The sequence below is a fragment of the Molossus molossus genome, unplaced genomic scaffold (assembly GCF_014108415.1).
Source record: "Molossus molossus isolate mMolMol1 unplaced genomic scaffold, mMolMol1.p scaffold_m16_p_3, whole genome shotgun sequence".
NCBI lineage: Eukaryota > Metazoa > Chordata > Mammalia > Chiroptera > Molossidae > Molossus > Molossus molossus.
Window position 1 is genome coordinate 93,345,101 of NW_023425366.1, and position 12,706 is coordinate 93,357,806.

The 12,706-nt window shown below is 43.3% G+C and overlaps 1 protein-coding gene across 1 annotated transcript in view; it reads left to right on the forward strand.

The window, feature by feature from the left end:
• Positions 1-12,706, forward strand: part of MEGF10 (multiple EGF like domains 10) — a 158,333-nt gene that overhangs the window by 72,815 nt on the left and 72,812 nt on the right. The window contains exon 5 of the mRNA XM_036279239.1: positions 1,565-1,657. Within this exon, the coding sequence (XP_036135132.1) occupies positions 1,565-1,657 (93 nt within the window). The remainder of the gene's footprint in view (positions 1-1,564; positions 1,658-12,706) is intronic.

Consider the following 12,706-nt stretch of genomic DNA (forward strand, 5'->3'; position numbering starts at 1 on the left):
CCAACATCCCAAGTTCACCTGGCCTGGCACCTCTCACCAAATTGCCTAGGTGCTGAAAAAGTATTCTGGTGATGTAAATGAGCCTGTATTTCCTGAAATTTATGGACACTTTATTCTGTTGTGGTGTCCTCTACCTGATGGATTTTTAAAAATTTTATATTTTTCATTAGAATATTCCCAGATAATTCTCAGAATAAAGTCCTAACAGTGTAGATTGGTTTTGAAGATCTCTCTCTCTCTCTTTCCAAAGCTATTGCTCCAGACACTGCACCCAAACAGGCCTCATTTTCATTTGTTTTCCTTTCTGCATTTTGCTTTTGCTTTCTCCTCTCCTAAAATGCCTTTGCCTTATGTGTAAATCTTTTTGATGAAAAACTTAGAAGTGATTATCATTTTCATTTTGGGTGCAGCAATATAGAATACACACAGTATATAAATCACAAAAAGTATTTAATGACATGGACAGATTTTCTCAGTGGAAAGGCAAATTGAAAAATATTATGATTCTGTTTTTCCTTCCTTGAGGAGAAAAATATATAGGAAAAAAAAATTGCTGAAAGTTCCTACCTCCACAAAAATGTTACTAGTTGGTGGAACTGGAGATGAGGTTTATTTATTGGTATTTTATGTTTAGACAGTAGACCTGTTTTGTTTTTGTAATTAGACGTGAATTCAAACTTATTTATAAAGTATGGGGTTCCTTAGATCATCATTACATAAAATTTTGGAGTATATTAACCCAAACCTCTTTCAAATTGTTCTCACAATTACACAGATATCCAAGCATTCAAAACAAAACAAAACAGTATAATCAATGTGAGGGGCTTTCAGGTTGAAGAGAATGCTCATTAATGTTCAGCACAGAATAGTATCTTTGATACCCTTTCTGCCAGCCCACTGAACTCTGCCTTGGAAATCATCCGACTACCCATCCACCCATGTTTGCAGTGATCCCCTCACCTACCTTCATGGGTTGGGTCACACCTAAGAGAGTCACTAATGAAAGAGGAATTACTGTTTCCTAAGACCTGGGTGACATTTTTCAGACCTTCCCCTCCAATAGGAAAAGGGGATGTAGCTCTGTGGTGTGGTAGTTGTGAATATCGTGTGCACGAAGAAATGTAACGGCCCTTTCTGGTGCAGGTAACAGGGGAGCCCTCTGGGTCAGCCTGGTCGCCCTGGGGTCCTCATATCTTGCTCTGTGGTTCGTTTCTTCATTCACAGCCACACGCACTTCTCCCGAAACAAAGAGGGCACATTCGGTAGTCGCTGATAATTTTTTAAAGTGGATTAGGCAGTTTTCCTTGAAACTTCTCCCCTAATTTAGCATGAAGTAGAATTAAATAGTAGAAATGAAGGAATTTATTTGGAGCTATCACAATGGGAAGGGGAATTGTCTGGCTCCACCGCGGACGGGAAGGGCGGAGGAATGGGTTGAAGGGACTTATCAAGCAGGCATGTTGTTTTTAAGTGATACTTGAGACCGGGATGGGAAACAGCTGTGTTGTTGGGGGCTTTTTCTCGTGCCAGCTTTCCTGACTTGATTGATTTTTCTCTCTGACAGCCCACTGTGCTGATAAATGCGTCCACGGTCGCTGCATTGCTCCAAACACCTGTCAGTGTGAGCCTGGCTGGGGGGGCACCAACTGCTCCAGTGGTGAGTTTCCACCTGCTGTTGTCTGTCTCGGGATGTTTGTGCTGGAAGGGCCCCCTTGTCTGCAGATTCCCTGAGCCGCGGGTTTCCCGTTTCATCCCTACGCAGGACGTGGTGTGGATACCCAATCCAGCTCATTAAGACAGCTTCCTTTAACTCTGTGCATGCATTAGATACAGGGCTGTTGTTCACTGAGTACAGAGAAAGGTGCTTGGAAACAAAAAGATTTCAATAACCTGATGCTGATGCTTCCGTGAACATGAATGCATTTTTCAGAGCAGGGCAGTCATGGTAACATGGCTGTTATATTCTAACTTCTGTTTTCATGTGTCTATTATCTATGATGTTTCTTCGGTGATTGCACGTGTGGGTTTTAACTCGGAAGTCAACTTGGTATTTTCAATGCTTAACCTATTTTTCTCTGCATTCGGAGATGCAAATAATGAGCACTTGCGGAGATAACTTTGGGGTGAAATATTGGTAATAAACAAAAGTTCATGAACAATTTGCTGTAAATGAAACATAATATAGTACATTGTGTCTGTTATGTTATGATTATAATTATAGAATAATGAAATTTTGGAGTATTAGCAGGTTGCATTTAAAATCTCATATTTTTCATTATGAGCATTAAGTGACGGAATGTCATATAATATAGTTGCTTTTCTAAATTCACAGCTAAAACCAGTTGTCTGTCTAGCTCGTTGCTATGTGTGTAATCGTGTCCACTTCCTGCTCCTTCATACTTCTTTTTGCCTTGAGAAACCTGAGAAGGAATCCAAGTGCAACTAAATTGTAAAGCACGAATCGTTATGTTTAGAGAAAGAAAATAATAGTTTTAAAAATTAGCTGGCTCTCATGACAGCACAAAGGTGTCCCCATTGCTACAAAACAATTTTCTGAAACCAGCCCAAAAGGACTTCCAGCTGTCTAGGTAAGCTGGTTTTAAGAATTTGTATCTGCTTACATTTGGATTCGGGAGGTGACTCTTTATCTTGCTAGAACTACTTGTTTCTGTTTTGTGGTCTCTTGGCTGTGCCCTGCACTGTCTGCACAGAACATTCTGTGTGAAAGAGCCTTTTCATTGCATCTTAAGCAGGGAGAGAGTGTGTGTGTGCGCGCACGCGGGGTGCTTCTGCCCCCATAGGCCTCCCGTTCCAGGGGATAGCTGTCGAGCAGGGTTTTGTTTGGCTTCTGTTGGAGATCAGGAGGAGAGTGGGCATTTTGTTCACATGCCATTGAGGCAAAATGTCTGGGATGTGGGATTTGGCTCATGCCTGTTTTTCTGGCCGACTGACCTCAGAGGTAATGCAGCTTTCATGAACTTTTCGAGCTTCACAATCAGTTGTGCCTACATATTTTGAGGAAAAATAACATGATTGTATAAACCAGTGGGATAGAGAGGAGTGGGTGTATTCATCGCTGGAAAAGTGCGGTTTGTCGCTAATTCCAGGGCGGGAAGGCAATGGCATCACTTCAGCTGTGCTCATCCTCGGTCTCCCAAGGACTGCAGCCTGTGTGGCGCTGAGATCAGACTGAAGGGTGTCTGTGTAAACAAAACAAAAGCCTACACGGGTTTCAGACTCTCGGGAACTGGTTCAGGACTTCTGGAAAACAACTGCTTTGTTTGGGAGTTGACTTCTTTTCGAAGGAAGCCCCTGGAGCTCTGCGAACACATGTTCTTTCAGTCCAGGAAGATGATATTGATGCGACTGTTGGTTTATTCTCTACAGATCCTGTTTTGGTTTATTTATAATGAACATATGCATAAATAAACAAGGACAGGTATCTGACATCTTCAAAGATGTGTGGAGAAAAACATTTCTGGCACCTTTTTTAAGCACCTAAGAAAATGCTGTTCTGAGCTGCAGCCCTGGGTCTTCCCGGGGGTTTGTCTGTGGCAGTTACTCCACTCTCACTCATTAGGAGCTACTTTACTTTACTCTTGGCCATATCATTCTTCTTTTTAAAATTAATTTATTTTTGTTACAGATGTTTCTCCTTTTTACCCCATTGACACCCCCCGACATTGTTGTCTATGCCCATTGGTTATGCTTATATGCATGTAAGTTCTGTGCTTTATCTCATCCCTCCTTCCCCCACCCCCTCTTCTGAGGATTGTCAGTTTGTATTCTACTTCTACATCTCTGGGCCTATTTTGTTCGTCAGTTTATTTTGTTCATTATATTCCACAAATAAGTGAGATCATGTGGTATTTGTCTTTCTGTGATTGGCTTATTTCGCTTAGCATAATACTCTCCAGGTCCCTCCATGTTGTCTCAAAGGAAAAGAGATCTTTCTTTCTTACAGCTGCATAGTATTCCATGGTGTATATGTACCACTGCTTTTATTTTTTTCTATCATTTTTTTGTTTTTATTGATTTGAGAGAGAGAAAGGGAGAGGGAGGGGGAGATAGAAACATCGATGAGAGAGAACATCGATTGGCTGGCCACCTCCTGCATGCCCCCCACTGGGGATTTGACCCACAGCCTGGGCTTGTGCCCTGACTGGGAATCGAACCTGTGACCTCTTGGTGCATGGGTTGATTGATGCTCAACCACTGAGCCACACCAGCTGGGTTACCACAGCTTTTTTATCCACTCATCTACTGATGGACACTTGGGCTGTTTCCAGATCTTAGCTATTGTACATAGTGCTGCTATGAACATGGGGGTACATATATTCTTCCTGATTGGTGTTTCAGGCTTCTTAGGGTATATTCCTAGCAGTGGGATCACTGGGTCAAATGGAAGTTCAATTTTTAATTTTTTGAGGTAACACCATATTGTTGTCCATAGTGGCTGCACCAGTCTGCATCCCCACCAGCAGTGTACTAGTTTCCCCTTTCCCCACACCCTCGCCAGCACTTGTTGTTTGATGATTTGTTGATGGCGGCCATTCTGACAGGTGTGAGGTGATATCTCACAGTCATTTTAATTGGCATCTCTCTGATGATTAGTGATGTCGAGCATTTCTTTATACGTCTCTTGGCCATTTTTATGTCTTGTTTGGAGAGGTATCTATTTAGATCCTCTGCCCATATTTTAATTGGGTTCTTTGTCTTCCTTTTGTTGAGTTGTTTGAGTCTCTATATATTTTGGAAATTAACCCCTTATCTGATGCATTGTTGGCAATTATGCTCTCCCATACAGTGGGTTCCCTTTTCATTTTGATGCTTGTTTCTTTGATGTGCAGAAGCTTTTTAGTTTCATGTAGTCCCATGTGTTCATTTTCTCCTTTGTTTCTCTTGCCTTAGGCATTATATCAGTGAAAATTCTGCCACGTGTGATGTCTGACATATTTTTGCCTACATTTTTTTCTAGCATTTTTATGGATTCACAAATCACATTTAAGTCTTTTATCCATTTTAGTTTATTGTGTATGGTGTAAGTTGGTGGTCTGGCTTCATTTTCTTGCATGTAGCTGTCCAATTTTCCCAACACCATTTATTAAAGAGGCTGTCTTTACTCCATTGTATGCTCTTGTGGCCATATAATTCTTTTAAAATATTTTTTTCTTTATTGATTTTAGAGAGAGAGTAAGGGAGAAGGAGAGAGAGATAGAAATATCGACAAGAGAGAACATTAATTGATCGCCTCCTGCATGCCCCCCACTGGGGATTTGGCCCACAACCTGGGCATGTGCCCTGACTGGGAATTGAACTGGCACATGGGTCGATGCCCAACCACTGAGCCACACCAGCCATGTGACCATATAATTCTTGAAATAAAATGTATGCTCTTGAAATCTATTGAGTAACAGAGTTCAGCTGGCTTAATTTTCAAAGATTCTATTTCTATGTCCCCTTGTCTCTGGTTATTCTTACATATATATTTGATGATATATATTAGGTCCATAAAATGATAAGTTTGATAGAGAGCAGGTCCTTGTATCAGTCAGGGTCCAATCGGGAGACAGAAACTACTATATATATGTATATACACACACAGAGACACATTTGTAAGGCTTTTATTTTGAAACCATTTTAAGTGTACAGAGAAGTGGCAAGGGTAGCAGAGAGTTCCCATATACCTGTATCCAGTTTCCCCCTTCTTTAACGTCTTGCTGTTACTTTGTCAAACTGACATTGGTACCTCACTGTTAAATAAACTCTGGATTCCATCAGGTTTTCTATGAAGGTCCTCTTTCTGTTCCAGATCCAGTCCAGGGCATCACCCAGCTTTTCCTTGTCATGTCTCCCCTGACTCCTCTGTTCTGTGGCGGTTTCTCAGTTATTGTTTTTCCTAACCTTGATAGTCTTGAAAAGTGCTAGCCTGGTGTCCTGTAGAATGTCCCTCATTCATTGTTTGGTGTTTTTCTCATGATGAGACCAGGGTTATAGGTTTTGAAAAGAATACCAAAGAATTGAAGTGCCCTTCTCATCACATCATATCAGGGGTATCATGGCATTAATGTGACATCACTGATGATGTCATCACTTGGTTAACCTTCATCACTTGCTGACTTGTTTGTCCAGTAAAGTCACTATTTTCCCCTTTCCTATTCTATTCTCTATGTTTTAAAATAGGTTTTTATTGATTTTTTTAAAGAGAGAGGAAGGGAAAGAGAAACATTGATTAACTCCTCCTGCACGCCCCCTGCTGGGGATTGAGCCCAAAACCCAGGCATGTGCCCTGACTGGGAATCTAACCAGGACCTCTCAGTCCATGGGACGACGCTCTATCCACTGAGCCACACCAGCTGGGCCCTGCTCTATCCTTTAAAAAGCAAGTCACTATGTCTAGCCTTCTCTCAAGGGTAAAGAGCAGGAATCAGGTCTCTTTGAGGGGTGAGTATCTACATATGTTATTTGGAGCTCTTTTTAAGGAAGATTAGTCTTTCTCCTATTTATTCAATCACGTCTTTATATCAGTGTGGACTCGTGTATATTTATTGACATTTTGGGTTATAAACCTGTATTATGTTATTTTTTTGGCTCTAGTTGTTCCAGCTTTGGAGATTGGGAGGGCCTTCTGAGGGCTCCTGTGTCCTATGGCATGTCCCCATCCTTCTGTTTGTTTGTTTGTTTGTTTATTTTGAGCACCTTCTTCCTTTCTGGCACTAGAGGAGACTCCATTCTCATTCTGAGTTTTCCCCGCCTCAGCCCTACTGTGAGCCATTGGACAATAGTACTTAGAAATGAAGACCTGGGTGCTGGGAATACACATTGCTACTGGAACACAGTAACTTTAACAGAGAGAGTTTATTAAGAATCACAGGGGAAAGAGCATACAGTGGAGTAAAGACAGCCTCTTTAATAAATGGTGTTGGGAAAATTGGACAGCTACATGCAAAAAAATGAAACTAGACCATCAACTTAACCATACACAAAAATAAACTCAAAATGGATAAAAGACTTAAATGTGACCCGTGATCCATAAAAATTCTGGAAGAAAATGTAGGCATCAAAATTTTGGACATCATACGCAACAGAATTTTCACTGATACATCACCTAAGGTAACAGAAATAAAGGAGAAAATGAACACATGGGACTACATCAAACTAAAAAGCTTCTGCACAGCAAAATAAAAAATCATCAAAATGGAAAGGCAACCCACAGTATGGGAGAACATCATTGCCAATGATATATCAGATAAGGGGTTAATTTTCAATATATATAGAGTGCTCATACAACTCAACAAAAGGAAGACAAAGAACCCAATTGAAAAATGGGCAGAGGATCTAAATAGACACCTCTCCAAACAGGACATACAAATGGCTGAGACATATGAAGAAATGCTCAACATCACTAATCATCAGAGAGATGCAAATTAAAACAACCATGAGGTATCACCTCACATATGTCAGAATGACCGCCATCAACAAATCATCAAACAATAAGTGTTGGTGAGGGTATGGAGAAAAGGGGACTCTAGTACACTGCTGGTGGGAATGCAGACTGGTGCAGCCACTATGGACAACAATATGGTGTTACCTCAAAAAATTAAAAATTGAACTTCCATTTGACCCATTGATCCTGCTTCTAGGAATATACCCTAAAAAGCCTGAAACACCAATCAAGAAGAATATATGTACCCCCATGTTCATAGCAGCACTATTTACAATAGCTAAGATCTGGAAACAACCTAAGTGTCCATCAGTAGACGAATGGATAAAAAAGCTGTGGTACATATACACAATGGAGTACTATGCAGCTGTAAGAAAGAAAGATCTCTTATCCTTTGAGACGACATGGAGGGACTTGGAAAGTGTTATCCTAAGTGAAATAAGCCAAGCAGAAAAAGACAAATACCACATGATCTCACTTATATACAGAATATAATGAACATAACAGTCTAAGGAATACGGTAGACCCAGAAACATGGAAGTAGGGCACAGACTGACATCCCTCAGAAGAATGGGTGGGGGGATGGGAAGAGATAAACCACAGAACTTATATGCATGTATGCATGACCAATGGACATGGACAACAAAGCCGGGAACAGGGTAGGTGGGGATGGGGAGGAGGGTGTCAATGGGGTAAAAAAGGAGAAACATCTGTAACAAAAAAATAAATTAAAAAAAAAATAATCACAGGGGATTGGAGTATTGAGGGATTGGCTAGTAAGAAGTAAATAGCACTCAAGACAGTACAAGAATACCTGGCATAAGGAGCAGCCTCTACTCCTAAGGCTGAGATAGGATGCTCCCAAAGAAGCCCCACTAGGGGTGTGATCCAGACCATGTTAGAGGAGGCACAGCCACAGCTCACGAATGACAGGGGGCTGCTGTAGCACTATTCTAGCAGAACTTGCTGGAAATCTGCCCTACAGGACACGGGAAAGCTCTTGATGGAGAAGTGTCTTACCAGAAGCCCTCTGCTGCAAACAGCCCCAGGGGTACCCAGGGAAAGTTGCTGGCTGAGGGGTACTGCTAGCCACAGTGTGTGGCAGGAGCTGGCTGCTGCGGAAGCTGCTGTCCTGCAGGAACCTGGAGCTGGGCTGGAGAAGCTGCCTCTTTTGGAGAAACGAGGCTCTGTGGATGCTGTAGGTGCTACAGGAGCCAGTCCCACTGCGCTTTCGGGGCAGGATCTGGAAGCTGGAGAATGATGAATCCCCGCAGAGGGCTTTCCTCCTGGAACGTCTCTCCCGTGCCCTCCAAAGAAAATGCTTAACATTCAGCCAGCTGGGCCCATGTCCATTTTTGTAGAGCAGGCAATGAAGGATACATTTAGCACTAAGAGGCAGCAAAGTGATAACTGTTACACTTTGCACATTACACTGGCTGGTGTGGCTCGGTGTACTCAGCTCCTCTCTGCACGTTCCTACACACATCTGAATTCTTATCTATCAACCAAACAGCTCTATATTTCCACCTAAGCAGATACAGCTCCATATCTTCTAGGTAAAGACCTTCTCGCTTTCCTCCCCAAATAACAAGATGCAAGTCCCAACAGGTGTGTCCATTGCTGATTAAATTAATTTTTTCTCGAATTCAGTCATAGCTCCACTGAATGTTGTTATCTAGATACCAAAGTTAATGTCCAACAACTTGTGTATAAAATAAAATAAAAATGTAAAGAGAGGACAAGAGAAAATAGCATCTACAAATGAACACATCCAGGTAACAAGGAAATAGAAAATATAAAAACCTACTGCAGGCCCCTTTCCGTGCTGAGTCACAAGGCTGTAACTGTGCACGTGTGACTTCCTGCTTCCACTCAGCGTTGCATACCCACCCTTCTCAGCCCAGACCACCTGCTTGGGTTCCTTTTTTTAAAATATGTTTTTATTGCGTTTCTAGAGAGGAAGGGAGGGAGAGATAGACACATCCATGTGAGAGAGAAACATCTATTGGCTGCCTCCTGCACGCCCCCTACTGGGGATTGAGCCTGAAACCCAGGTGTGTGCCCTGACAGGAATCGAACCGGGACATCTCAGTCCACGGGACGATGCTCAGTCCACTGAGCCACACCAGCCAGGCTGCTTGGGGTTCTTTACATGGTAGAGTGATTTCAACCTCCATTCCCGAAGGACCTGAATTCTCAGTTGTCTTGCCTTTTAAAAAAATTGTCGATGTTTTCTATTAACCTTTCCTAGTGGGCATGGAAGTACTAGGAGGTGCCCCCCAGAATCCCCTGGTTTCCAGACATAGTTTGCCTCTTGCCCATTGTGTAGTAGCAGCCTAGTTTCCTCCTGAAAATCAGGATCAATCATTTCATCCAAAAGAGTAAGTACTTTTATCTACATTAAGGGACTAAAATGACCAGATTGCAGTCAATTGATACCTGTCACACAGAACTCTCTCTCCGTATTTTTTTATTCTCTAATATACTTGGGAAGTTAAAAACCTAATGGATACCTTCCCACGTACAGGTTTACAAAGGCTTCCCTTGGAGATGTAATCTGTTTACCTTGTCGGGGGAGGGAAGTGTTCCTGTATGTGTTATGCAGTCAGTGTTCCTGGCTCTCAACGTGTTCTCTGTACAAACCAGGTATGTCAGAGAACTGTACAGAGTTTGTTCCCCTGGAGTGAAATCAAGATTTATTTGACTAGGCTCAGACATATTGCTTCTTTTTAAATCTGATTAAATTATATTTTTAAAAGCACACACATATTTTACTTTTATTGCATGCCCTAGCCTATATGACATTAATCTACCTCCCCTCCATCTCTCTCCTCGCTCCTCTCTCTCCTGCTCTCTCTCTGCTCACCCCGTTCCCCTCATCAATCTCTCCGTCCGTCATCAATCCTCTGTTCCTCTCCCTCGCTCAATGGATGACAAAAAACTCCTGGAGGGCAGGGGCTGCGTGTTATTCATCTCTTTAGCCTCCATTGTGCCTGGTATGTGGTTGGAGCACAGTAAATGTTTGTTCCATTTAATTAGATGAAATGAACCGTATGATTCTGTATGATTCTGAGAAGGTCATTTGTGTATTCATGATGCAAGCCCATGTGTAAGGAACTGTGCTGGAGGCTGGGGATAAGGAAACAACTGTGGAATGAAGCCCACGCTCGGGGAAAAGGAGCAGCCGTGTGAATGTCTCGTGCTGAGGAGGAAAATGGTCTCAGCCACAGCAGTGGAGTGAGGAAGCATGAAATGGTGGTGCGAGGTTTTCTAGGTGGACTAGGGCAAGAGGGACCTCATGTACTGTTTTGGGGTGTGGGAGAAGAAAAAGGAGATGATCAAGCATAGATGACTCTTCCAGAAACTCAGCTGAGAAGCCAACACGGAGGAGCAAAGAGGCAGTCAGTAAAAGGCAAATGTCGACTCAAGGAAAGTCCGCTGTTCTTTTGCTTTTGTTTCTGTTCTAAGGTACAACAGACTTAGAGGCAGAGAGGGGGGTGAAAGAACAGAGAGAGGTGGAGATTGCACTGAGAGAGAGAATGCAATTGAGGGGACGAGGCTCCTGAGAAGACAGTTGGGAGCCAGGATGAGATCCCAGGAACTGATTAGCAGGAAGAAGTACTTCCCATTCCCAACAGAATGAGGAGGAAGGAGTGGGGGGCAGAGGTGTCCAGAGGTTTCTATCAGAGGTGCTGGTGGGCGAGGGAGTTCATATTCAATGAACTCTCTTCTCGGTGAACCTGGAGGAGAGAGAAGGTGCTGATTCGAAGGGTGGCGAAATTGGGTCAGGTTGATGATGACGGCAGAGAGTTCTCCTTCACCGTGTGCTTAGCGTGGGCCAAGCATCGTTACAAGGGCTTTACAGGAATGGCATTTAATGCTCCCAACAGACAGTTTGTTTACAATTCTTGTTCCTATTTTACAGACGAGCAAACGGCCGTGCAGAAAAGTTAAATGACTTGCCTAAGTGTATGCACCTAGTAAATGGTGGAGATGGGCTCACACTTCCCTGAGAGCCAGTAACTGGAACCACAGGGCGTGGCGCCTCCTGCAGGTGGAGAGGAGGGTTAGTGAGGGTGAGGGCGAGACTGCGAGGAATGAGAGCAGAAGGCGGGGGCCGCAAACACCAGACAGATGAAAATACATTGCCTGCGAGATGCTGAGGGCACACTGACATTAGAGATGGTGAAGTTCAAACGATGCCGGGTTGGTTGGCCTCGTGTGCAATTGTTAATGTCCTCGTTTATACTAGTGAGAATATCGGGCCAGATTATAGTTACGGTCTCTTTCAAGTCTGCTTCTAGGAGTGATTTAGTCTCATAACGACATGCATGCGATCCCCGAGACCTTTCTTTGTGCTGGGAACCCTTTAAAACTTTTGTGTGAGTAACAATAACACATTTGTTCTCTCGACCTGCATAATCCCATTTATGATTTTCTAAACGTCTATAGAGAAATGTATTTCTCTGCTGGTGGTACAGCACGTCCAACACTCATGGGAAAGTCCGCAGCCAGCCAGCAGCCAGCAGCCAGCAAATAGTTCTCCATGCCTGCTCCCCAGGTTTTTGACATGAGGCCCAGAGAGAGAGGCAAAAATGGAAATTCATTTTGGTTTAGAAAAATCCAAACTCGTGTTGTTTAGTCAACAGCAGCACTTCTGGTTACATGCACTTGGAAGTTGTGAAAATATACCTCGGAGGGAAGACTAGCGCCGACATGTCAGGTTAGGAACACCGATGACTTTCCATGTGAAGCAGGCACACCGTGAGGCTCTGAGCGGGCAGGAAGACCTTGCCTGCAGCACATTCGAACTGAGGAATCCATTGGAAGGATATTACAGGCCAGAAATCGTAAGGCACAAAAGCCGACTTATTCCCCAACAAGGTTTGTCGTAAAGGACTATTGACTGGACACAGCGGTCGGGTCGATGTTGTCTGGGGAGAGAAAGCACTCGAGCCCGGTCCTGGAGGCAGGTCATTAGCATGCCCACATCTCTTGTCGGAATTACTTTAGAAATCAGGTTGATGGAGCAGCAAGAATAAGAGTAGATCATTTGGGTTCACTGGCAGGGGGCGGGGTGGTGGCAGGGCACTGATGATGGGTGGGTAGGATTGAGTTGAGAATGGTGGAGCAGAACTGCCCGAAAGCGTTTCGCTGATGGACTGCCTAGATATTTTGATAGAGGCGACAGACAGAAACTGCTGATTGTGCCTTTCTGAAGGAGTCTGAAATCTGGGCTGTTCTCGGTTGCTCTCTGCAGGG